The sequence below is a fragment of the Triturus cristatus genome, chromosome 8, assembly GCF_964204655.1.
Source record: "Triturus cristatus chromosome 8, aTriCri1.1, whole genome shotgun sequence".
Lineage (NCBI taxonomy): Eukaryota > Metazoa > Chordata > Amphibia > Caudata > Salamandridae > Triturus > Triturus cristatus.
In genome coordinates, this window is record NC_140591.1 from 411,005,862 (window position 1) to 411,031,581 (window position 25,720).

General features: G+C 46.6%; 1 protein-coding gene across 1 annotated transcript in view; it reads right to left on the reverse strand.

Moving 5' to 3' along the window:
• Positions 1 to 608: 608 nt before the first annotated feature.
• Positions 609 to 25,720, reverse strand: part of VWA8 (von Willebrand factor A domain containing 8) — a 1,291,603-nt gene continuing 1,266,491 nt past the window's right edge. Inside the window, exons 44-45 of the mRNA XM_085621802.1 lie at positions 22,219 to 22,457; positions 609 to 2,615 (exon numbers count right to left, since the gene is read on the reverse strand). Of these exons, the coding sequence (XP_085477928.1) occupies positions 2,507 to 2,615; positions 22,219 to 22,457 (348 nt within the window). The 3' untranslated portion in view covers positions 609 to 2,506. The remainder of the gene's footprint in view (positions 2,616 to 22,218; positions 22,458 to 25,720) is intronic.

The window sequence follows — 25,720 nt, forward strand, 5'->3', positions numbered from 1 at the left end:
TTAAAATAGTTTTGCTACATTTCTCTCCTCCATTCTCCTCTAGTCTGGTAGTGCATGATTTGTTCATGGGTATCCTCCGGTCCTGCTTACCTCACTCTCACTGGTCCAATAGGGAGCTGATTTGAAAACCCTAGGCTCACCTCATTTCCAGTCTGAAAAGTGTTGTCAATTAGGTTGGATGCGCCTGCTCCATCAACAGTATCTATAACCTTCCTCTTGCCTGTGCTGCCAATGGGAGAGGTCGTGCATGTTAAAACGGCGGGCAGCAAAAACCAAATTCAGCAGGAAGTGTGTAGACTCCACTGACAAAGTGGTTGTTGTTAGCACACGTGTTCTATGAATGTATCACAGTGATTGAGACTCGGGATGCGTAGCACAACCCTGTTTAACATGTGTCCTGGAAGATCCTGGCTCAAGAAATGGTGGCATGTAGTTTACAAATCGTGCATTTTTAGTTTCTTTCTTTAAGCCAGGTGCTTTTCCTTGATTTTTATCCTGCGAGAACCCATTGAAAAAGTCCAACATCACCATGCAGATTACAGTCATCTCCCAATTCAATAATGAACCAGTTCATAATATGTAACTGCAAGTCACGAAAACAGTGGATGTTGATTTCACTTACTCTTTTATTATAAATAATTGATACCTTATATTTTATTACTTTGCGGGTAATGTAATGGAAGCCACAACTGACACTTTAGTGGAAACCAACAGAGAGGATTTTCGATATGGCTATCACATTGACTATTAAAAAAAACTATATTTTATTACACTGCAGACAGACCAAATAATATATACTAACAATCCATTGAAGAACTTTGAAATGCAAATATTAATGCACATTTACAGGAAAAAAGAATATAATTTATTAACTGCTTTATTTTACAGTGTGTTAAATAGAAACAACATTAAAAACAACAGGAGGCAATGAGACGATTATCTGTAGATTAAAAACATCAGTATTAGGAAAGCCACCCAGAGCCAAATACTTGCATGAATTTGCTATGAACAGTCTCATCGCGGGCCCACTTTCTAGCCCCAGTGTATGCCACATATTCGGAGTGGCTTTCTCTTAAATTAGTGCACATGATGGGTCACCGTGCATATATGTGGTTATAGATTTTACAGTTATCATAAAAAAGGATTTGACTAAAAATACTGCATTCTGTTAAAAAAGGAATAAAAATGATTAAATTATGTACAAGCATTAACCCGTTTTTATGTGTTAAGATTCAAAGCGGCTAGAGTGAAATCAATGAAGCCTGTCAACAAGTAATAAATACTAAGAGGTCTGTCAAGGCATTCCAGGTTGAAAACGTCACCCTAAGTCTTCTGGTATCAGTGGCTAAAGGTCAGAGTCGGCCAGACACGAAGAGGTCCAAAAAGGAAGGTGGACATTCCACGGGTGATGAACCAGCCATGGTGGAACGTGCTGTCACATCTGCACTTCTAATTCGAACCCCTTAGAAACTCAGAAGGGACTGAAATCCTTAACATGCAAAAGCAAGCCAGCATGCCATGTCAGGCGACGCCAACATCTTTTCTGTGTGGCGCTTTTAAGGTTCCTAGAAATTGGAGCCCGCTGCTATTGGTTTCCTTTCTCCTGCATTCATACCGGAGTGGCCCATGAACTGAATATTTCCCTACAGCGACCAACTGTTTTAAAATGCATGACATTGACAAACAGAAGAGAATAGGTATCTTTTCTATAAATCCGATGGTGAAAACCTGAAGTTCGAAAACAACTAATATTAATTTAAAATGATGGACACGTTCTTAGTGCAACTTTATTGGAAGACACCTATGCTAAAAGCTCACGTTCTCCAAGCCAGGTATGGCTTGTGGATTTGGATAAGTGTATTAACAGCCATATACATTAAACCTTCGTCTGTGTTTCTAAAGAAAAAATCTAATAACCAGAAAAAATGGCATATTTCATTAACCGGTCAGTATAAGACGACAACTGTGTATAAATGCCTACCATGGCGAACCTACCGCAGGGTTGAAGGCCTGAAGGGAGGGTTTCAGGGAGCGGAGTGAAAGGGAGTAGGAGAGAGACTGGGCTTTTGAGCGAGCATTGCGGGAAGTCCCAAATACTACTGACCCCTGAGTGAGCCTCCTATGTGGCGGGGAGGTGTAAACGTCACATATCCTAAGAAATGTTCCCCTCTGTGACCTTTACTGTGGGCCTGCGAGAAGCTTGGAGATTCCGCGTGGCACGGCTGACGTCATGCAGGCTGCGTGGGCCTTCAATTTTTTCAAAGTTGTGCATTCCTGAATAAGGTCTACAGGTTTTACCAGAATGTACCGGAATGTAAAAAAAAGTACTCACACCTAACATCAGATGCTTAGTTTAAGTCAGTTCTTCTTAGTTTACATTTAATGTCGGATTTGTTCTGCTTAATTAATTTCACAGCCGAAGTTCTTCTTTTCTTTGTGTTCTTCGAGTTCTCCTCGCGCTGGGTGTCGCAGGTTTGTCGACGAGGCACCGACGGCAGCTTCCTTCTCACGCATTGGACAACAGCGTGGACGTGAAGATCTGCTGCAGAATCTGGGGGATCTGCTTGGTGTCCATGGCAACGAACGAGCGGCCTGCTGGTAGTGTCCGCTGAAGCCTGGGGGCCAAAGAAGAAACAGAGAGCGCCATTAGCATTGCAAATGATGTGCCCCCCCATTCAGGCGCAGAGCAGACCTAGAAAGGGCGCTTTCACCTCTGAGGGCCCGGCGGATGCACGCCATTCATTGCCCTGTCACTGGACGATTAAAGGCTTTGGGCGCGCAGGGGCGGGAGGAAGCTCTCTGGGCTCTTGTGTCATCCGGGTCCTTTCAGGAGCCCGGCGCACGGTCCGCCCGCCTCTGCGCGCGGCCATTCACTCGCTTGCCAGTGACACTCTTTTTTCTGGCGTGTGAAAGTTACCATTGATGGTAGGGTGCCAAGGACAAAGCGGGCTATTAGTACAGATGAACCACTGACACGCCAATGAAACATGAATTATGCGGCGTGGGCGTCTGGAGTGGCAGGGTGAGATGAGTTCATTTATTTGGCCACTGATCCCCTCCCTGAAACATTCCAGCGAACTACTCCCTTAAGCGTCTCCAAAAATACCCCCTTTCTTGGTGCAGATTGGCATCAACCAAAGCTGTTGGATGCACTGTCGGCTAGTGAGATCTCCCGTGGTGGAAATTCAAGCTCACTGAATGTATACAGATTTATAGATGAGGGGGGGGGGGGGGGGGTTCCAATAAGGGGGTTCAAGCCACATCAAATAGAGGAGAGCAAAGCTTGAGTTGTCTATGGTGTCACTCACCATCCCAAGGCGGAAAACTCCTGTGCACAAATCTATCTTGCGCGGGCCCCCCAAATACTATTCCCATGCTCAGCTGCTCCCATCAATCAGGGTGCAGGGGTAAAGAAATCACGGGGAGCCTCAGCAGACCCCTAGCCCTAAGAACAATTATGCTGTAACTCGTCCCACCACCCTCAGCAGTACCTCCCTTCATCCCCCCAAGGTAAAGAAAACATACCTGGCGTCCTACCTCCCTCCTCCAGTACCACCCTCGCTAGCCTCATGCCAACATTTGAAAAACACACAAACACCAGGCGTCCACCTAACCTCTCACACTGCCCTTGCTCCCTCTAACTCACCCAATATCTAACAACAGTCAATGCCTGGAGCCCTGCCAGCCTATCCCATCACCCTATGGGCATTCCCTCTCCTGCTCCACCAGACGCCGGGCTCTCAGCTCTCAATGTGAGAGCGGGGGACCTGTGCCATCCTTACAGAAGCGCGGCCTCCATTTCCTTGTCAGATTTGGGGGTGCAGCTGACAAGGGAGACAGTGGATGGTGGCTCAATGTTGTCACCCCCATTATCCCACCGCCAGTGGGCCTGCAGAGAGGCAGAGGAAGACAGTGAAACACTGCACTGCCAGTCAGCGTTCCATCACTGCCCTCAGGTCCTCCACACCTGGGAAGGCAGAAGCCAGCACTGGCCTGGGAACCTGCTTCTGTGGCTTCACGCTGTTCTGACGTACAAGAGTGAAAATCAAAGTTTGATTTCCATTGTGCTGATGTCACAGCAGTAAATACAAGTTTACGAAACTGGTGTTCTCGGTAATGGCTACACAGAACAAGCAATGTCTGCTATATCCAGTAGCTAGAGTGGAGGGTTGGAGGAATTTAAAACATTTTTATAAAGAAAAGTATAACTGAGTGTCTTAACTGGTATCTGAAATGTACAAGATGAATCATAGAACTGGCTATTTGTGTCTATCGGCTTCGGTTATGTTTTTCACTAGAACATTGACCAAGTGCTACAATTGGGCCTAGGAGAAGTTATTTCCTACTTGGAAACTGTAATTTCCATAAGGGCTGTATTCGTTGATGAAGGGAGCTTATGTGTGCACGAAAAAAGGACATAAGACGAAAAGAAATATAGATTATTGACTAGTGATGCACTGGACGAGGAACCAGAGGACCTATTACACCCAGCTTCACCACAGCTCTCTATATATTCAAACTGCATCACCCTTGAAAAAGTCTCTTTGTGTGTCCACACCTTACTTCAACCCCATTCCAAAGGCCCACATTAAACTTGGGTGGGAATGTAAAGGTTCTGATTTTAGGAAAAAGTCCTAACTTTGGAAGATAATTCACTGGTGGAATTTAAACACCGGGACCCGTATTACACACAGGGAGCACTGTCCTCGACTGCACCATTGCACACCTCTAAGCAGGTGCATCAGGAGCAAGCAGGCACAGAGCGTCCTACTACAATGAATGTGCTGCTCTCAGGGTGGCCACAAACTTGCACTGTCCAGCGCATTCAGTGGAATACAGAGCGGCTGCTTCAAAGTCTCTCTCTGTTTCTCTTTTCAGGCGGCAAACTGACTGCACTTTAAAGAGCGGTTAGAGATCTCCCCGCCTGCAGGAAGATGTCTGAGGGGTTCATGGGACTCCATTTTCCCTTTCCAGAGGGCTGGCCTCAGGGGGCGCACGGACAGTGCGCTACCTACTTATGCACACTTTCAGTGCACCTCCTAAGGGCATGTTTGCCTCTGCATCTGCATCCGTGACACTGCCCAGGTGCAGAGGCGAAGTGATTCCCTCATTTGTAAGGGAGCACGACTCACTCTGAAAATAGCGCTGGCGCTGCATGTGCACCAAGACTATTAGTATTAAAGAAGGGGCAGCACAAGCATCTGCCGCCCCTTTTTTAATACCATAGTGCCCCGGGGGCACATAAAGCGGGCGTACATTCCCACTGCGACCCAGAGCACTTTGCATAATATGGCCCCAGAAGAATATGATGGTGGACATCATTTTATTGGTGAATTTGCCCTCAAAATTTTGCACTTTCTCCAGACATTGGAGGATATTCCAGTGTCACATCACACTAAATAAAGCACTAAATGGCTTCTAACTACCAATTTGGGCAGAAACAAATGTTTCTGACCAAATCTGTTTTGCAAGTAATGTGGGAATTTCAAAGGCTGTATTACTGCATATGACATTACTGCAAATTCACCAGGTCAGTCCTGAAGCAATTGGTCCTAGAAAATGGATTGAAATTCGAGAATGACAGACGGAAATAACAGCAGGAACACCAATTTGTGAAGTCATTTCCATTTAATGGTGGCTAATACGGAATACTCTTTATTTTGCATGCCAAAATCGATGGTGCTAATGCACTAGGTAACAGTGGGTGCAAAATTACGAGCCCAGGCATCAATTCTATACTTAGGATCTGAGCCTTGGGTTTTAGCTCCAATTTGCACCTACTCAAGTCAGTGCTTAATTTGTAAAAAAAAATAAAAAATATATGAGCCGGGGCTCTGGTCAGAAGGCCACTGCAGCTTGCACCACGCATTGCCCCTGCCATGCTGCCGATGATCATAACAACACAACCAGTAACCATCCCACTCTTACAAGTGTGACAATTCAGACCCCCTAAGTTATAAGAATGGTGTGAGCAGCAGGAAATAGTCATTTTTAATGTAGATTGCATTAACTGTTGTTGTTGTGGTCTTCTCTAAATTAGAAAGACCACGCCACCTTTGGCAGACTGTCACAAGCACAGGTGTTGACAGTTAAGTGCTGCTGCTGAGCACCGGAAACCACCGGTTCAAATTAAGCACTGACTGACTGCTCCCATTCCGGCTCAGTTCATCTGCCCTGCATGGGATAGTTTCTCTGCAGGAATTGGGAGCTTTTGGAAACAGGCTACACGCCAATATCAAACTCTATACATAACAGAAAGTGACGTACTGCCTGGCACGTAGGAGCTGAAGCAGTTTCTGTATTACACTCCTGGCGCCGCCTCTGACTCTGCCTGGCTCTGAGGCAGACCCCATTCCTGGACGGTTACCATTCCTCAGCGAATGAAAGATGTACGGTATTGTGAGTGGAACTGACTGCCGCCAGAGAGGACATCTACGCGTCCGAGGCTAGAAGTAAGAATGTCACGGGCTTGATTTCAGAGACCCCCGACTGGGAAATGACACTCGGTGGGCAATAAAAGCTTCAAGTTGGGCGGCAGCGGAGAGACGCGGAACTTGCGAAGCGAAAAGGGGACGTTACGGAGTAAAGAAAGAATGCGCCCCTCTCTGTATGACACGAACCAGTAATAGCAACGAAAGGGCGCATCTACACGTGACGTTTCCAGTGCAGCGGCTCACTTCAAGCAAAGAACACACTGTTTACGGTCATCGGTCAGGATGGCCGTGTAATTTTCCCTGGGAAAGCCTGGCCGTCCTCTAGGAAAACAAATACATGAGCCCCACATACTTGGAAAAAACTCTCAGTGCGTCAAGGGCATTTATTGTTTGTTTTTGAAAAACAAACTCCTGCTTTGGGAGTTCGTATTTGAAAGAAAAAAGCTCTGTGCGCAGGTGCACTAAACGTGGCGCGTGCACAGTAAAGTTTCAGGGCCTTTAGAGGGGCGCCTTGGCAATGGCAGCGGCTTCTCTAAAGGCACACAACTCTGACTGGGAAAGAACCCTAAATATGTCTGGCTGCAGTCGAGGTGGGCGAGCCAGCAAATGAACAGGGAGAGCTGAGGGTCTGGCTGGGCTCTCTCTACGTGTCAAGCCCTAACATATGTGCAAGTAAATCATAAAACAAAAATCTTGCAAAAAATATCATAGAGGTTCTTCAAAATACGATTTTTTAAATTTTTTTAACAGACGGAAGCGTTTCACCTTAGTACATCTGATTATATCCCGGCATCGGAGGCATTTATTAACAGTGATACTGTAACCCTTCCTGCCTCTCCCCCTGACAGTGTCATTGGTGAAGTAATGGACTAGGCATGTGTACGCCATACTATGTGCTTAGATTTTCAGAAAAAGCAACATTATAATCTGTTAAATCGAACACAAAAGTTTCCACACAGAGCACATCCTAAACGTGCATATTTACAGGTGTTCTCATAAGTGGCAATTAAAAAAGAAAGCTCAGTAAAGTGAAATATTTGTGAATAATCACACAGTTTTATAAAGCAGGGAAGCCATGTTTGATCCCAGGTTCTGTAGTTCCAAATTGAACATTAAAAGCGCATATCTTTCTCTTGACTGCTTAACATTGAGGGTTACTCGCTGGCATATAATTCTTGACGCTTGAGGGTAGGCCATAGGCGGCAGACGGAAGCCATATGAAAGCTCGGCTCGCTATGGCCTCGAGGGTCCAAGAGGACCTTGAGCAGAGCTTTAAATTTCAGTGGCTCACCCACCTCTAGCTGTAGTCCACCGAGGCAGCGGAGTACATCTCCACTGCCCTAGCTGAATGCAGGGCAGCCCGTCATATGCTAAATAAGCTCCTTAGGGTTGTGATGGTCACACGTACCCACAAACACAACACACACACAGGACTGTGGAGGTTTTGGCATACACATGAGGCAGAGAATGAATATGACCCTCGAGGTGACTGCGCACAGAAGCTTGTGAAAGTCATATATATGCACGAAGATTCACCCCACGCTCGAAACGGCTGCATACACATGCTTGTGGTTTATTGGTTATACACATGCAGTAGAGGCTGAATACATACATACAAACAGTGCTTAATTTGAGCCGGTAGTTTCCGGTGCTCGGCACCGGCACTTAATTGCCAACACCGGCGCTTGTGACAGTCAGCCACAAGGTGGCGCTGTCTGGCTAAATCCGAGATGAACACAACGGTTAGTTACTATTTGAATATACATTAAAAATGACTATTACCTGCCGCCCAAGCCAATCTTATAGCTTTGGGGTCCTGGAATAGTCCGAAATGTCACGCTTGTAGGAGTGTGATAGTTAGTAGTTGTGTTGACTTTGTCATTGGCAGCGCTGGCAGGGGCAATGTGTGGTGCAAGCTGCAGTGGCACCTGACGAGAACCCTGGCATGTATTTCTTTAAAAAAAATTACACTGCACAGGTATGATCATAATCATTTGTTCTCGCACCTTCACACATTCGAGGTGACAGCACACGAAGGCTAGTGCAGAGGACACATGCACCAGGGTTGATCTGGACAAACAGACAGGCTCACACATACACGATTCACAAACACTCATAGACAAATAATGAAGAAGACTGATACGTGCACACAACCATTTCTTGCTCATTATCACCCCAACAACGAATCCTGCTTCCACTCCCACAGTGACCAATAGAATGATGGTGGTTGTAGTTGGTTCTGCTAAGGGAGTAAGCACATGTAACGAGACTGCCAATGAAACCATCTTCCTCAGTAGTAATCCTTTTTCTCCTATTTGTTTTTGTATATAAACAACTTTATTGGCATTTCAATACACATCGAACAGCAGAAAAACATCACAGGTATCAAAGTGAGGCAAGCCACAAGCAACATATAAGTACAAAGCGTGTGTGACTTTCTGTACACAGAAAACAGCTGGGATATATTCGAGCAAGCATAATGACGTTACGTTCATGAAACAAGAAAATAAACAAGCATTGGTAACGCATCGGTTTAACCTATGTAATGAATGAAGAGCTGTTTTTATCAATCACCGTCCGGGAAAAGGAAAGAGCTCTTTGACAGATAACAAGCGAGTGGAGAGGATGTTGTGCAGCGGCCAGAGCTGTCAACTCGAGAGCTGGGGATCCCGGTTCACCGAGCAACATCCTGTAATTCTCTGAAAATCACTTAATCTCTGGGTTGATAAATTGTTATATAAATATGCTGCAATAGTAAAAGGCAAAACTTCATGAAAATATAGTTCCACCAAAGCAGATGTTAACAGTATTTCGGCAGCAGGAAACTGATAAGAGAAGCAGACAAGGAACAAGCATTGGTAATTGCAGGAAAATATGCTACAGCCAATAGAAATGGAGGAAAGGTAAGTGGCACGCACAGGAACCAATGAAAAGCCAGGAAAGAGAGGAGGCAGGATGTAAGCCCCTTTAAAGTTTATATTAAAACGGTAGATTTCTCAAGCACAGCGCAAGCGCTGTGCAGGCGAAACCTAACAAGGAATAATAAAAGGAAGCCTTTTTTGAATGGGATACCTCCTTTGTCTATCCAGGTCACCCATATGTCCTGTGTTTTTGCACGCAACCCTGTGCCTCACATACTGGTATTTCCATAATTCTGCAATGGTATACAAATGCTCTCCACTTACAAAGGCTCAACGTTTCTACCTCTCTCCAATGTTGGGTAATCATCAAACCCAGGTCCACAAACGCCCAAATGGGCTGTATCTATTCAAGTCTAAGTCATCTATTGTGTTAAGAAGTACCTTCTGCGGATTACGGACACTTTGAAGGCTTGTTCCTACTGCAGGACACCTGCTTCTGCCTCCCAGCTCCAAATGGTATGAAGGAAATCCCACGGTTGAACCTAGCATATTAGACATGTGGGAGGAGTCTATTTCCATGTGCCAAAAAGGCCAGATAAGATGAAAATGCATGAAAGACCTCTAAGCAGCCAAAAAACTGTGAGTGAAGGAGTCCAAATTCTTACTGCAGGGTCGCAAATGACTTCCTGAAATTGTGTTTGATTACACCCTCCAAGAGTATTCCAGCACCTCGAAGCCTTTGAATTCCACAACCTGAGGCAAAAATGCCCCTGTTGAAAGTGGGGCTTCCCCTTTTTGGTATCCTTATCCATCACATCCTGGAAAGGTGAGTACACTAGATGCATAGGTGTGTGTCCACCCATCGCCCATATTTCACTTGTATCTACTGGGTCTGCACCTCTACTAACGATCCAGCCATTAAAAGGCACTAGTTGGGATTTACAACAGTATGCAAAAAGTTCAACGTGTATAGACCCCACCGAAAGGTTGAATTACAGCAGTTGACCATAGCCACTTTGAAACTTTAAAACTCCAGCTGTTCCAGTGCAAAGAACCGACCATCGAAGTTAGTCCCTTGAAAAAAGGAGGTGGTTTTTTGTAGGGGACTTTCTGCATGATGTAGATCACCCTTCAGACTGCCACCATTTTAATCAGCGCAGCTCTGCACATCAGAGACAGCAGCAGTGGTGCCCAATGCAGGAGGTCACTGTTCAGTGTGTCTAGAGATAGAGTCACGCTGCTTGTTCACACTCACAGATCACTATTTGTTAAACACAGATCCATATGTATTTAAAGCCTTCCATTGGAACATTGAAATGCAAGTGGAAGGCCCACTGTACGACCTCTGCTACTTTGGACAGGATTTATGATTAATTTGGCCCAGTCGCCTAACAGCTCTGTATGAGCCCCAAAGCCATTTAGAATTTGTTCTATTTGTGCGACTGACTGTCTTAGGTGGCAAAGGTATATCAGAGGATTGTCTGCATACAACAAGTCAAACTCTCCCAAACCTGGTGTCCAGCAGAATACCTTCATCCATCTAGATATTTTCCACCAGGGGTTCTATACCTCATTCTCGCTCTCCTTCCTTGTACAACAGTCAGGTGTATACAAGGAAGACAGGATCCACATTTAGCCATGTGAGAGAGCAAATAGGTAGTTAAAACACTTTCTCGAAATCTAGTAATTGGATTTCTAGTGATTTATAAAGCTGTCCTGCTAGTGCCAATGCATTACTCAGGCATTGTACATTATGTTGTGTCGACCTCTGTGGCACAAAGGGACTCTCATTGCGAGGCACGGGCATCAAATCACTGTTCATTCTGGATCCGGGTGCATTAGTTGATGGAGTTACCTTATTACAATTTCTAAGCGTAATTTCCACATGGGAAGATATAACTGGTTCAAGTTTGGTGTCTCTGGACTCATAATTAAAAATCCTAACTTATGGCTGAGTCAGATTTTAAATTACAGTTCTGAAAATGCCACTTTTAGAAATTATATAACTAAAGAAAATTACAGCTAAAATGCACTCAATAGTAATCTAATTAAACCAAGTAATCTTTTCTTCAAAATTCATTAAAGTGTGCACCCAGTAGCGGGCTCTGTCAGCCTCCTGATACAAATGTAGACAACAACAACCTATTTCTTTGGTGCAGTCCTCTTTCTATCTTCACAGCACTGACGCGGGGCACGTATGACCGTGCTTTCCGTATTCAATTTCTTGGTTTGTTAAGGTTGGGCTCGGCGTTGCGCTCAGGCTAGCGATTCCAGCTGTGGAACTCTCCTGGAGTGCACTATTACGCTTTGGTAAGACGCGTCTCTTTTTGAGTGATATCACGCTATATTTTCGTCATTAGCGTTTCGGACTTACAAGTCTTTATACTCTTTATCTCATAGAATTTTACACTTCCAGTTGATTGTTAACAGTCGTCACCTGAGGTAATCTTCTTTTATCACTTGAAACACATTGGTGGTATTCTGACTTACATATACTGGCAGCTCATTTTGCACCCTTTTTTCAATCCCACAGTTGATGGCACAGTGCTTGTGCCGGTATTTTTCATCGTGTTTATATTTCATCGTGTTCTGATCTCGGCGTTTCACTTGAGGTATCTCTCCATTGTTTTAATCAGTTCAGCACTGCATGTTGGGTGCATTTTCTTTCTCCTGGTTCCTACCGCATGTCTTTATATCATTCCCTTTTTTTCTCATGCACTAATTTTGTTTCTCGTTATTGGATGCCTGCATTTCCGTTTAGTTGATCTCTAGCCTTGGCGCTTCCCTGAATGAGCTCTCTATCAAACATAAGTACGATGTACATAGCTTGAAATATCTGTGATACTTATTGCAATTACTGATGTTTTAGATTTCCCTGATGAAGGGCACAGTTCAGCCCGAAATGCATTGGGAAAAACTCGTTTTCATCTGATTTGCTATACTGAGTCAAGCATCATCGTGTTTCTTTCAAAGAATTTCTGCTATCGACTGAATTAAAGCAGATTCTGATACTGGACAACTTCTATGTTTGATGTTTTTCGGAAGTGTTCTGATGCAATTTGGGGAATGTTAAGTTATACATTGATTATATTAATTATGATTGTCTCACCAATATAGTCATATTGACATACATAACTATATGTACACTTAGGACTAAGTGACACGATAGTAGTGCACCAGGAATTCTTGGATACTTATCCAGGTTGTTGTTGTCTACTTTTAGAAATAAGGCATTTTCTTGCTTTAGCCATTTGGTGCCTGTAGCCCGTCTCTCATCACATTACTGGGTGTAGTTGGCAGACATGCTTTGTGTATTCAACCTAGACAGCCACACACAATGGGAGCTTAGGTGTGACTTGATGGGTCATTCTGGCAGGATAGGGAGGGGACTGGGCACAGCCTCACTTACACCTGAATAGGCTGTGTCCTGTCCACACACAAAGAGCTGCATACCCTCCATAGTGAGTCTGCAGCCAGGGCAGGAAGTCAAGACATCTGTGCACTTTAAAGGCATGTCTTTGAAGTCTTCCCCACTTCAAAGGCACCACTAGGTATAAGTACTGGACCTCAGACACCACCACCTCAGCACACTTCTGGAAATGTGGATACTCTGCCAGGATAGAAGGACTGCTGCATTGCTGAAAGGGCTGCCACTTTGCTGGACTGCTACTCTGATGGACTCCTGCTTTGCTGTGCTGACCAGCTGCCTGCTTCCCTCTTGCTTGGGTGAGAAGGACTTGACCTGCATCTCTTGAACCCAGAGTGACTCCAAGAGCTAGTTGGCTGGTCTCCTCATCTGAAGCTTCAGGGACATAACAGGCTTCCAACAATCTTGCATCTGGACTCTTCCATCTGTAAATCTACCCCGGCAAGTGGTGCCACCCCAGTCCTGGACCCTCGGAAGTGGGCCTAAGGTGCTTACCAGAAGAACTGATGAATCTTCTCTGCTGAGCGTTGCATCCTTGCACTGAACTGACGCATCTCCTCGGCTGAGCAGCGAATCCTTGAGCAAAACCAACGTCTTACCGCTGCTGCATGGGATTGGACCTGATGCAGAAGGCACCGCAACGCCTTTGTAGTCCTAGGAACCGATGCATCGTAAAAGGTGTGGCACATATCTGGCCATAGTCCTCGCATCTATTGTCGACGGCAGCCTCGACGACACCACCAGATTCTGCATCGAAGCCTGGCAGTTCTTTGGAACCGACGGACAAGTTACTTTCCTTCGGTAACGATATATCTGTAAGAAACATTAGTTAGTTATAGATTCCTTACCTTAGAATTACCCCCAGGGGTCAGACTGGATCCGGAAAGTTTTTTTCGTCAGCAGTACCTCTGCGCGTCGGAAGGTGGTGTCGGTCGGCTCCGCGTCCGTCGTCGGCGTCGTGTTGCCGGGATGACGTCGCGGCAGCTACTTAGATGCCACCCTGACGCGCTGACGTCAGTTCTGTACACGACATTTCGTGCCAGAAACGCAGAGCCATGTAAGACACTGACCACTGCAACACAAAACTAGGGCCCTGAAAGGAAAACCTTAATCCTAGAAATCAGTTCGCAGAATGGGGAGGATGGGTTGGGCCGTAATGAATCTATAACTAACTAATGTTTCTTACAGATATATCATTACCGAAGGTAAGTAACTTGTTCATCTGAAAAACACGTTAGTTATAGATTCCTTACCTTAGAATAAATACCCCAGCAATACCAACCCCGGTGGTGGGTCTGCAAACCAATCTCACACCAGAAAGTCCAGGAGAACAGAACGGCTAAAGAAGCCGTCTCTCCGGACCTGACCATCAAGACAGTAGTGTTTTGTAAACGTGTGCAGCGAGGCCCATGTAGCTGCCTGACAGATGTCATTTAGAGGAACGCCTCATCCCAGAGCAGTAGTTGCTGCCGTCGCCCTGGTAGAATGGGCACGCAGCCCCACTGGAGGCTCCTTCTTCGCCAGAGAATAGCATGCTTTGAAACACCAAATGACCCATCAGGAAATAGTTTGTTTGTGTACGGCCCGGCCTTTCTTTGCACCCACGTACCCAACAAAGAGCTGGTCATCCACCCGGAACTGTTTGGTGTGATCCAGATAAAAGGAGAGCGTACGTTTTGGGTCCAGGCGGTGGAGCCTCTCCTCCTCTTTCGAAGGATGCGGAGGCGGGAAGAAGGTGGGCAAAGTGATGGTCAGACCCGAAACCGCGTTGTGTCCAGAACCGCTCCGATGAAGAGGAGCTTCTGAGAGGGAATCAGGTGTGACTTCAGCACATTGATGGAGAACCCCATCGAATGCAGGAGGTCGGCCATAGTCTGGAGGTGGGAGACAACTGCCTGGGGCGAGCCCGGTTCCAACAGCCAGTCAACGAGATAGGGGAAGACTGAAACCCCTGATCTGCGCAGATGAGCCGCGACCACTCCCATCACTTTCGTGAACACCCGAGGGGCGCTGGTAAGGCCAAAGGGGAGCATGGTAACCTGAAAATGCTCATGGCAGGTAACGCCGGTGGGCCGGCAGGACAGGGATGTGAAAATAAGCGTCCTGCAAGTCAAACGCTACCAACCAGTCTTCCGGGTCAAGGGCAGACAAGACCTGAGCTAGCGTCAACATCTTGAACTTCTCCTTCCGGAGGAAGCGATTGATGTTCCTGGGATCCAAGATAGGACGCAGGCCCTTGTCCTTCTTGGGGACCAGAAAGTAGTGAGAGTAACAACCACGGCCTACTTCTGGGACAGGACCGCACTCGTTCGCTCCCTTGGCCAAGAGAGCTGTAACTTCATGCTGGAGAAGGGCCAGGTGATCCTCCGACATGCAGTGGTATTGCGGTGGCATGGCTGGAGAGGTAGCCTCAAAGGGGAGTGAGTAGCCCCTTCGGACTATCTGCAAAACCCACCTGTCCGACGTGATGGTGCGCCAGTGGGGGAGGTGATGGCGAATCCTGCCGCCCACTGGCGTTTGATTGGCCTGAAATGTCGGACTAGGAAGGTTTGGAGGCTGTTGCAGAGGGGGGTTGGTGGACTGGCCCACCCGCTGGCCCCCGGAACCACGACGGTTGTTCACACGTCCTCGGCCGCGCAAAGGTTGGGTAACTTGCTGCGGCCTGTGGCTCTGGGCGGGACGTAGCGGGGCACCCCAAAAGCAGACTGCGCAGGGCGAGTGGAGAGACCCAAGGACTTGGCCGTAGCCCGTGAGTCCTTGAAATGCTCTAGAGCATTGTCTGCTTTGTCGCCAAAAAGGCGACGGCCATCAAAGGACATGTCCATAAAGGTGTTCTGGACATCCCCCGAAAAGCCAGTCGACCTCATCCAGGCGTAGCGTCTAAGAGCTATCGATGTAGAAATCGTTCAACCCAGACAGCCGGCAGTATCCGGTCCATGACGGATGGCAAACCTGGCTGCATCTCTCCCAGCAGCTACAGCCTGGGAGAGCACTGTCCGGGCCTCCTCCGGACACTGAGGCAGCACCTGCGCAACAGTGTCCCACACAGAGTGGGAATAACGGCCCAATAGACATGCGGTGTTTACCGACCGCAGTCCCAAGCTGGCGGAAGAGAAAATCATCTTCCCAAGATGGTCTTCTTGGATTCCCTTTCTAGTGGGGTGGTAGGAAAAGCGCTTTTGGAAGTAGAGGCTTGGACCACCAAGTTCTCGGGGGGTGGTGTTGGGAAAGGAAAGTGGGGTCACCTGGGGTCAGGTGGTGGCGTCGGGCAATCATCCTATCCACGGGAGCCCCCGTGTTGGGCCTGGACCAATTGCCCAAAAGGATGTTAGTAAGGGCCTTGTTAAACGGAAGCAGAGGCTCCGAAGAGCTCGCCGCCGGCTGAAGCACCTCTGTCAGGAGGTTAGTCCTGACTGCCACGGTAGGGAGTTCGAGGTTGAGAGCCTCGGCTGCCCTACACAACACCACTGTGTACGAAGCACCCTCCTCCTTAGCCACGGTAGGAGGAGACAATATGCCAAGGTCAGGGGAGGTGTCCAGACCACTGGCATCCCCCAGTTTCTCTCTCCAGTCCTGTTCAGATTCTACTTGATCAGTTAAAGGGTCTCCTGACCCCTCCCAGTCCTCCTCCTCATCCTCTGGGTGCCAATGTGGCTGAAAAAGGACCCCTGGAGTGACCAGGGGCACAAAAACCCCTCTCGGCGCCGGATCCGGCATCGTGTGACGTCGGTCCGGCTCCGGGTCCACGTCGGGATGGAAGCCGGGGTCGACGCCGGCCAGGGGGCTGACCAGGGTCGAATGCGGTAATGGTGCCAGAGGAAGCGGGGCCGGCGGAGGTGTAATGAGGTCAACCGGTGCCGATCCGGATCCAGGCCTGGATCCAACAGGGGCCTGCGGCACTGGGGCCAGAGCCATCGGCAGAGAAGGCCTAGGACCCCCAACCAGTATCACAGGGCCCGAAGGTGCGCCGGCCGGTCCGGGCCGCCCACAGATGGCATGCATTGCCTCGTAGAACGTACAAAGCTGGACGGGAGTCGCTCCGGGTCCCGGGAAGGGGGGGAAACGTGGAGTCGACTCTTCGGGCTCCGCATGCAGAGCCATGGGAGGGGAACCACCCGCATCCCTCGTCGGATCGGCCGACCGACGAGGAGTAGGCAAAGAGCGATGGTGCTTCTTCGACTTCTTCTTATGCTTTGACTGCCCGACCCCGAGTGCGAAGACTTCGATGACTTGGACGAATGGTGGTGGCTCCGCGACAGGTCCCTCGACCGCCCTCGTGTCCGGGACTTCAAACGACGCGGAGCCGACTGCTGACACTCAAGCAGCTTTCGGGACCGCTCCTGCAAAGCCTTCGGCGCCATCGACCGGCAGTCGGAGCACGACTTGGGGTCGCGGTCGCGCTACAGGCAAAAGAGAGAGGCACACGCGGTGCGGATCCGTCACTGACATCAGTCGGTTACACGAACCACATGCCTTGAAGCCGGGCATCCCTCGTGCGCCAGGAGTCGAAGTCGACAAAAGTCCAGAAAAAGTCAGTCAAAAAGTGACTGGAGGTACCGCTCTTCCCGGACCTGTGCTGGCTGGCACAGAAAAAGAAAGAACTGACATCAGAGCGCAAGGGTGGGGTCTAAGTAGCTGCAGCGATGTCATCCTGGAGACGCGACGCCAACGACGGACGCGGAGCCGACCGACGCCACCTTCCGATGCGCAGAGGTACTGCTGATGAAAAAACTTTCCGGATCCAGTCTGACGCCTTCGGGTAATTCAAAGGTAAGGCATCTATAACTAACATGTTTCTTTCAGATGCATCACCAGCTGCCCACCGCATCCCCAACACCAGGACTTCACATTACCAGCCCAGTCGATGGGATCCTCGGCGACGATGCAACAGGATCTAGCACTGCAGCCTCATTGCATCTTGGAACCAATGCATCCCTTCGGATGCGTGGTGCTTCTTCGACACGGACTCACGCAACGAGGATTTAAAGTATTTCGTTCGGAAGGCCTAACAGGGTTCCTGTAGCCAGCCCGTGCTCCATTGGGGCTGGTCTGAACTTGTGACTTTGTCTGAGTCCGGCACGACCAGATATCTCTTGTAGGCGCTTTGTGATTTTTGGCGCTATTTCGACTTAAAACTTTAAAATTCCATATCTCTGGTTTTACTGATTGAATGTTTGTCATTTTGGTCTTGTTTTATTCATTAAATTAGGCTCTATTTGTCTAACCTTATGTGAGATCCTTTTTGTGTGGTGTTTTCACTGTTTTGCTGTTTGAAGTGTTGCACAAATACTTTAAACAATGCCTTCAAGTTAAGCCTGACTGCTCGGTGCCAAGCTACCAGAGGGTGAGCATGGGTTAATTTGGGGTTTGCATGTACCTTACTCTAACTAGGATTGTGGTTGTTGCTTAACCAGGGCTCACACACCAGTCAACCAGAAACCCAATTTCTAACATTGGTGGCAGAGGTGGGATAGGACTTGTGTTTGTGCAGTGCAATACAGTGATGTGGTGTACACTACCATCTATTATTGTAGTGGAGACGGGGTTTTATGTACACACATTGCTATGTTAGCATAAGCGCTTTAGATGTAAAACGCCATCTTGCCACTTTGCTGCTTTTGCACAAGACACTACAGGTAGCTGTTATTACAAGTAAAACTGCTTGCTTGCTTTCTCTTCACATGAGTCTGTTGTTCACATCTCTAGACGTGCACCGCGACCTTAGTCTGAACACTGTGTGCAGAAGCCGTTAAGGTCAAATAACAATGTATGCTGTTGAATTCGGGTTGATCGGCCCACGCTCTAGACACAACATGCACACAGCTGCAAATATCTGAAACTCTAATATTGCATTTGCATGCATGATTCAGACACTTGGAGAAAACCTTTCCAGACACAGAGAGCAGAGCTGATCCTGTGATGTGATTCACCTAAGCTGATCTTTGAGGTATGGGGTTCCCCATTTATGCCTAGAGACCTTCTATTAGTTTTATAAAACTAGTTTACTAGTGAAGGGAGGGTGGTTCACAAAGTATTATAGGACTTGTTTTCCACTATCATTTGTAATATGATTTCTCCCTTCATTTTCTATGGTATTGTAACAATGCTGATGGTTTTGTTTTTAATCATTTGCCTGCTTATGTTAGCCAAAGTACTGCACCTTAGAGCACGTAGTTCAAAATAAACATTTTAAACTTTACCGTGTCTCTGATTACTCTTATTGTGGACTGATATGAGAATAATAACGAAAAGGTGTTTCTGATTCCCACTATTCCTGAGAGTACTCTAAGTCGCTTGTTCTGGGTTGTCCAATCATTGGTAGCTTCGAAATGATACGGAGAACGAATGAGACACTGATAATAGTCGGATAAGGGGTTCTGGGTACTGAGGTGAGTTTTTTGGTAACCACAATTCACTGAGGTCCTGGTTTCCTGTGCATGGGTCTGTGCATGAGCAGAATCCCCGCAACATTATCTAGGACCAGTTCGAGTTTAAATTCTTCCTGATTGGCCTTCCTGCTTTTTCCAAATGTATTCTCATTCTGCTGTGTCTGTACCCCACCTGCAAGGATGGAATTTGAGCTTGCCAACCTGGAGAGCTACACCGTGGCTCAGCTCAAGGAATTTTATCAGGAGAGGGGGCTGCCCGCTAAGAAGAGCACTAAAAAGGCAGAGCTCCAGAATGCTTTAAGGGCATTGACAGAGGCCCACCAGTCGCCAACGGAGGATGAGGAAGGATCAGAGAAACACCCACAGGAAGGTCTTGGACTGCGACCTATGGAGAAGGGAGATAACATACTCCCAGGATTGGAGAAGTTAAACTTGACTGTTCTGTGCCAACCTACCGGTGGGTTGAGCACAGGTTAATTTAGGGCTGGCTTGTTCCTCACCCTGACCAGGATTGTGGTTGCTGCTTGACCAGGGCTCACATCCCAGTCAACCAACAACCCAATTATTTTTACAAAGAGAATATATCAGAGGCCCACTATATAGAGTTCTTGCTTGACATGATCAAAGGACTTACATTGTTGCTGTACTTACTTCGTATAATCTTAAAAAATCATAATACATTTTGAGTGAAAAAGAAGTGATTCCATCTCGCTTGATAACACCACATTTCATCTCATTCTTTGTAATTCAGCCATGCCATAAGTGGGTGCTCTGGGATACCTGGGGAAGGAAAAGGGGGGGGGGGCTTTGGGTATGGGCCTAATGGGTCAGTTCAACCACAAGTCAAGAAGAGAGTCTTCTGGCTAGGATAGTGCCATGGAGCTGCTGTTGGTCAAAGAATGCTTCAGGGGGATTATCCTCGGCCCCTCTCTGTGAAGACCACAAACCTTCAATTGTTGCATTAGCCCCTCCCTTCCATATCTTCCACACGGTCATGGATAGGCAGCATTACTGTTGATTTCAGCTCTTAATCGCATCCTCCATTTCAGACATGCTGCCCTCTGCCTTTGAAAAAGATAACCCATTGGACCGGGAGTCTCACCACCCTCTTTAACTAAAGCCAATCTTTATATGACGCTAGAGGAAACCACTTGCCATGTGGGCCTGTCTTATGACCAATTGTTTCTTATGAGATTTCCTCTTGAATAGTCCATAAGGCCTTCAATTGTCCTGATATGCAAACACTGGTCCAGGGAGTGCTGGGTTGCCAGAGCAGGCACCCCTTCTGAGAGCCTCTGGTTGGCCCACTGAGTTTACTGCGATCTAAATACTCTGGCTGAGGCCTAACTGGGAACACCAGGGTGCCATGTTGTCTATTGTCCTGCCAGTTTCATTTCCAATAATGTATAAACTGCGCTACTTGAACCCAGCCAATCACCTGCTTTCTGACCGACTTTACATTTGCTGCATTTATCATTAGGTGATGTTTTCCATGGGAGCTCTACAGGGCATCCTCTACTTTCTTTCCACAGTACCAGGTGCTTCAGTGGGTTAAAGGCTTATTCTCCCATCCTTTTCCTCTTGGTGGGTAGTCTGTTCAGTTTTTCCGCCTTTTTATCCATCGTAATATATTGCATGGTCCCAGACAATTGCTCTATGGATTTGCACTCTTAAAGTGTTTTCTTTAGTTTAATGTTGCCAATTGTGTAGTTTTCCGCCTGCTAGTCTGGCTTGTTCTGTTTTCATTGTTTACCAGTATTTCCCACATGCTCCCTGACGCCTCTCTTACCGTCATCCTAATGGGCTATGTATGTGACCATGTGGAAGGCACCTGCCTCTAGGTCTTCTTTGTGCTCCCAGCTGATCACTAATTTGATACCACAGAGGGGAGTATAAGCTGCCGGTGGAGGGGGCATGCAACCAAGCCTTCGACTTCTCACTGCACTCAGGCCACTGCCATCTTTACATAGTAAAGCCTCTAGTATTTTCTTCTGTGCCTTCCCCTGACGCTCCTCATTCTGTTGTGCATGGGAAACAAATAGGTGGAGGACTACCCTTGGGTTGCTGACTGCCCCATCTGGCTGCACAGGTATTGTCACAGAACAGTTTCAGCTCTGCCTGGAATCTTCCTGATAGCATGGCATGTTTCTCGAGCGCTGCTGACTGCCAGCCTCAAAAATCGGGTGGAGAGCATCAGAAGGCAGCGCAGGACCAGAGTCCACCAATATGGATAAGTGTATAATTTTCTGTGGGCACCACTACAGCTTCCCTAATGCTACAGGATACGTTGAAGGCAGTAGGAAGCCGGATTCATAGGCACAAGGCCTCATCATAATGAGCCCATCATGAAGGCTGTCCTAGTCACGTCCTTCACCATCCTTCTTCTCATAATATGCCTTCCACAGCACTACCCCTTCACAAGTTTGTATCCACCACCGGGGACTGCGTGAGGTGACTCTCAATCAACTCACCCAGATTACCACATGTAATCAGGTCTTGAGATTAAGCCCCATCACCACATCTTGTCTAGGCCTTCGAGGCTGAAACAAGAGTTGTGACCCTCACCTGGAACAGTGTTTCCTTCTGTCCGCTTGCCTTGTTCCAAAAGGGGGATGAGGGAATAGAAAAGGAGCACTGACTGACAGCCAGGTTGCAGTGTTCAAAGTGTAACAACTCCAACCTTGTGTAGAACCCAAATGAAAGATCCTCGGTAAAGAAATGCTATTGTGGCGTTTGCACCACCCAATCATTGGCCAAAAGCATTTCTGTAAATGTCCCATCTCATTTTTACCCTTGGAGCACAGCCTGTAACAAAGCTGCCCTTGCAGAAAACCCATGCACAACAAAAGTGAGCAATAGCAAGCAGAGGTGGCTGCTACTCATACAACAACATGGTGATGAGGCTCTGTGAAAGACATGTCACACTAGTTTAGTTTATGGATTTCCCAGAGGCCTAAGAAAGACTGAATAAAAAGCTACTAACTACAATGCCATAAGGTTTGAACACCTGCACTAATGGTGCCTAAAATCAAAGATCTTATAGAGGGAATTTGAATTTAATTTAGTGAGGACAATAACACAGTATTACCTTATCATATATTTCTTACCTTTCAGCTTGGTCCCCAAGAGATCCGATGAATATGGCAAAGGCGTTAACTTGTGGGTTGGTGGTCAAGCTTTGGGCAAACTTAGAGGGTGGAATGCCGTATCGCTCTAGGTTGGCGTCACTCATAACTATAACAAAGTACTCGTCAGCCTCTTCTTTGGCAGTTTCACGGATGGCGTGCTCTGTTGCTTCCAGTGTATAGTCCCCACTCATGCAGAATTGAGAATGAGCATGCATTGTCTGCAGACAATGTAACGTAAGTTATTAGCAATCACAAATAAACACCCTATACAGTCAGATATACAAGCAAAAAGAGATGTCAGTGTTAAAGAAACCCTAGAGCACTGGAAATAGTATAATTCTAATCTATCATTAAGTGTGATAGTGCTACAATGCAGTATTCCTAGTGCTTTAAATGGGCAGGTACTGTCCTGTACAGAGTACCAGCACTTTTTTATTTTGAGGAGGAGAGTACCGGCACTTCTCAAGAGAAATGCAATACTTTTAATTGTAGAGTACTGACACTTTTCAGAAACAAGCATGTACTCTGGTACAGAGTGCCTGCACTTTTATTTTTCCATTTCAAGCACTGAGTATAGGTGAGGTCTGAGTAGCTGGTTTGTTTGTAACTGGCTATTGTCAAATAATAGTTTGAACTGTCTATAACCTTTTTTATGATACAGGTGTAAAGTTCTATGAAAATGAGTCGACTCCGGTGTTCATATAAATATTTTCTTTATTACATACAGTGGAGTTGCATGATGACCTACCAGACTCATCTTGCAACTGGAGCGACTGACTCCAAAGCACTGTATAACATACCTACAATATTAAAGGATGTAGCCTTATGGCTAGAGCTGTCGACCTCGAAGCTGGAGAACCGGGTTCGAGTCTCAGCAACGATGATCAACATCCTGTGATTCTGGGCAAATCACTTACTCTTCCTGTGCCTACCAAAAATGAATGTGTCCTTCTGTAACGAAACTGGTGCTCATGTAAAGCGCTCTGATACCCAATGTCTCAGGTCTAGTTTGCTCTATAAAAAACTCTAAAAAAAAAAAATTTAACAAAAATGTGGAACCACCTACCAGGCTGAGCAGTAGCACACAGATAGGACACATGACGGAACAAGGCCCAACACATTTCTCTCCTTCACAAAATGTGATGGCACCAAAAGGGAGCAAACAAGACTGGTAAAAAAAGATACTGGGACTGCTGAGATTCCAGCTACAAAAATAATACAGAGTCCATTGAGAAGAGGTTCTATTCTAAAGATGAACATAAATGGAGAAGGGACGAATAATGCTCTTGTAGCTGTTAACTAGTACTCGCTCCTGACCCCACTGACATAGGCAGGGACCTAAGGATCCATACCCCTCCATATTACACGGTAGATGGGGGATTCACACATGATACGCGCACACACACATTAGAGTTGCTGTGAAGAGCTTGCAAGGCGGGGGAAGGGAGTTGTTCTCATTCTATTGTGGATCCACTAACCTGCTGAGATGATTGCTGAAGAGAGCAATATTGTGACTCTAGGTTAGCAGATACGATCAACACTGTTGAAATGTAATATGAATCTTTCAAATGCTCAATAAAATATGTTTTTAAAAAATGGAGAAGGGGAAGGGTGGCTCTGATTTAAAGATGCACAAAGTCAAACGCTTCTTTCGCTTTGTTTTTGTAGTGCGAACTTGGCCCTTGGGCAATAAAGCGCTTTACAATAGAATCAGACTACATTACATCTTTTATTTTTAGGGACAGGGAGATTCGGTCATTTGCCCAGAATCACAGGATGTTGAGCCGAAGCCAAGATTCAAACTTTGTCTCCATGCCTAAAGTCGGCAGCTCCAGCAATTCGGCCCGAAAATGCAACCAGATCTGACATGTGGCAAGAGTGTTTAAAAAGCATAGTCCTCTGGGAACCAAAGGTAACAATGTGAGTCCGGAGGTGGCCAGGCCAAGTAAAATAATATAAGAAGGAAAGGAACAACATCAGGAAACAGTAATGTAGGGAAATGCAAAGTAAAGCTGCACACCATGTTGTCTGCGTGTTAACGTCTGACAGGGACATAGCATGGTTATAAAAATACAGGCAAATAAAAACATGAAAATAGCTACATCTTTTTAAAAACGTACATTTTTTCAACAAAGTGAGAAATTATGTTTTTTTTTGGTTAAAATAGTTTTCAAAAAAAGGATCTGAGGGAAGTATAAAGCAGTTCATTGTTTTAAGAGATGCCAGTGAATGGACTGTAGTAGTTGTCCAGATCCATCTTAGAATAGTGGACCTGTTACCTTTTTTTTCCTTCCAATTGCTGGCGTTTCCATTGCCCAACCCATGTCCACATAAAACCACGGCAAATATTTTTGAGAAAAACATGTAGCCTCCCCACCTTCGTGACTAGCAAGAAACAAGCACTGGTGAAGCCAATAGGTTTCGCCTATGCAAGATCTATTGGTTTTGTCAATGTTTTTTTAGATATGTTGTACAGCAGCTTGAGCTGCTGTGCCACGCAGCTTAAAGTTAATTAAAAAAGTGCTATGATGCGGCTATTGCTGACTGCGTCATAGTGTATCTTTCCTTTACTTTAAGTCATGTTGCACAGCAGCGCAGGCTGCTTTGCAACATGGCTCAAAGGAAAAAAACGCTATGATATCAGTGACAGCTCCTCCGCTAAGGCTGAGGAGCGTTGCCCCACTGCTTTAGGAGCAGTGCAGAGGGAAAATAAAATGATAATAACCTGGTTATCATTTTATTTTTCACTATGGGCTGGGTTAGGTTGGGTTGGGCTGGGGTTACAGGGGAGAAGTGGTTTGTCCACTCCAAGTGTGCAAGACTGCTTCTCTTGGGCCCGTCAAAGAGTCTTGCGCACTTTGCATCTTCCCCACTAGGCTTCCTTTACACAGCCTGGTGAGAAATATGCAAAGCCCCACAGTCCCCGTCTGAGCGCCGAACCACGGTCCAAAGACCAATCACAACCCTGCATTGCAGCGTTGTGATTGCTTTAGGGAAGGGAGTCTGTGTGCTTCCTTCTGCTATGGAAGCAGAGGAGAAGGTGGCTGAAAGGACCGAAGGGGAGAGATGGCAGGCCGCAAAAGGGAAGTGGACTTTTTTATGTCTCCGCACTCCCCACCCCCACCACCCCCGTCCCCAGCCCGCTGCCACTTTTTTTTCCTTTACCATAAGCCATGCTGCACAGCAATGAAAGCACCCAGTGGTTAAATATTTTACTTAAATATAATTTCAAAACTCCTACCCCCACTGCAAAGATCATGTATACCTTACATTGTTCACACAGGAGTGAACACTACAAAACACAATGGTAAAACAGTAACAATACATATTAGTGGTGAATGTGTATCTGACACCTGAAGTTTAATCAATAAAATATGTGTATTTTTGTGATATGCTATCAGCAATACTGTCATTTATTTCTCACTTGTACTTATTCACCAAATGTACCCCTGCCTCTGATTCCTTTATCAAAGACTTCTTT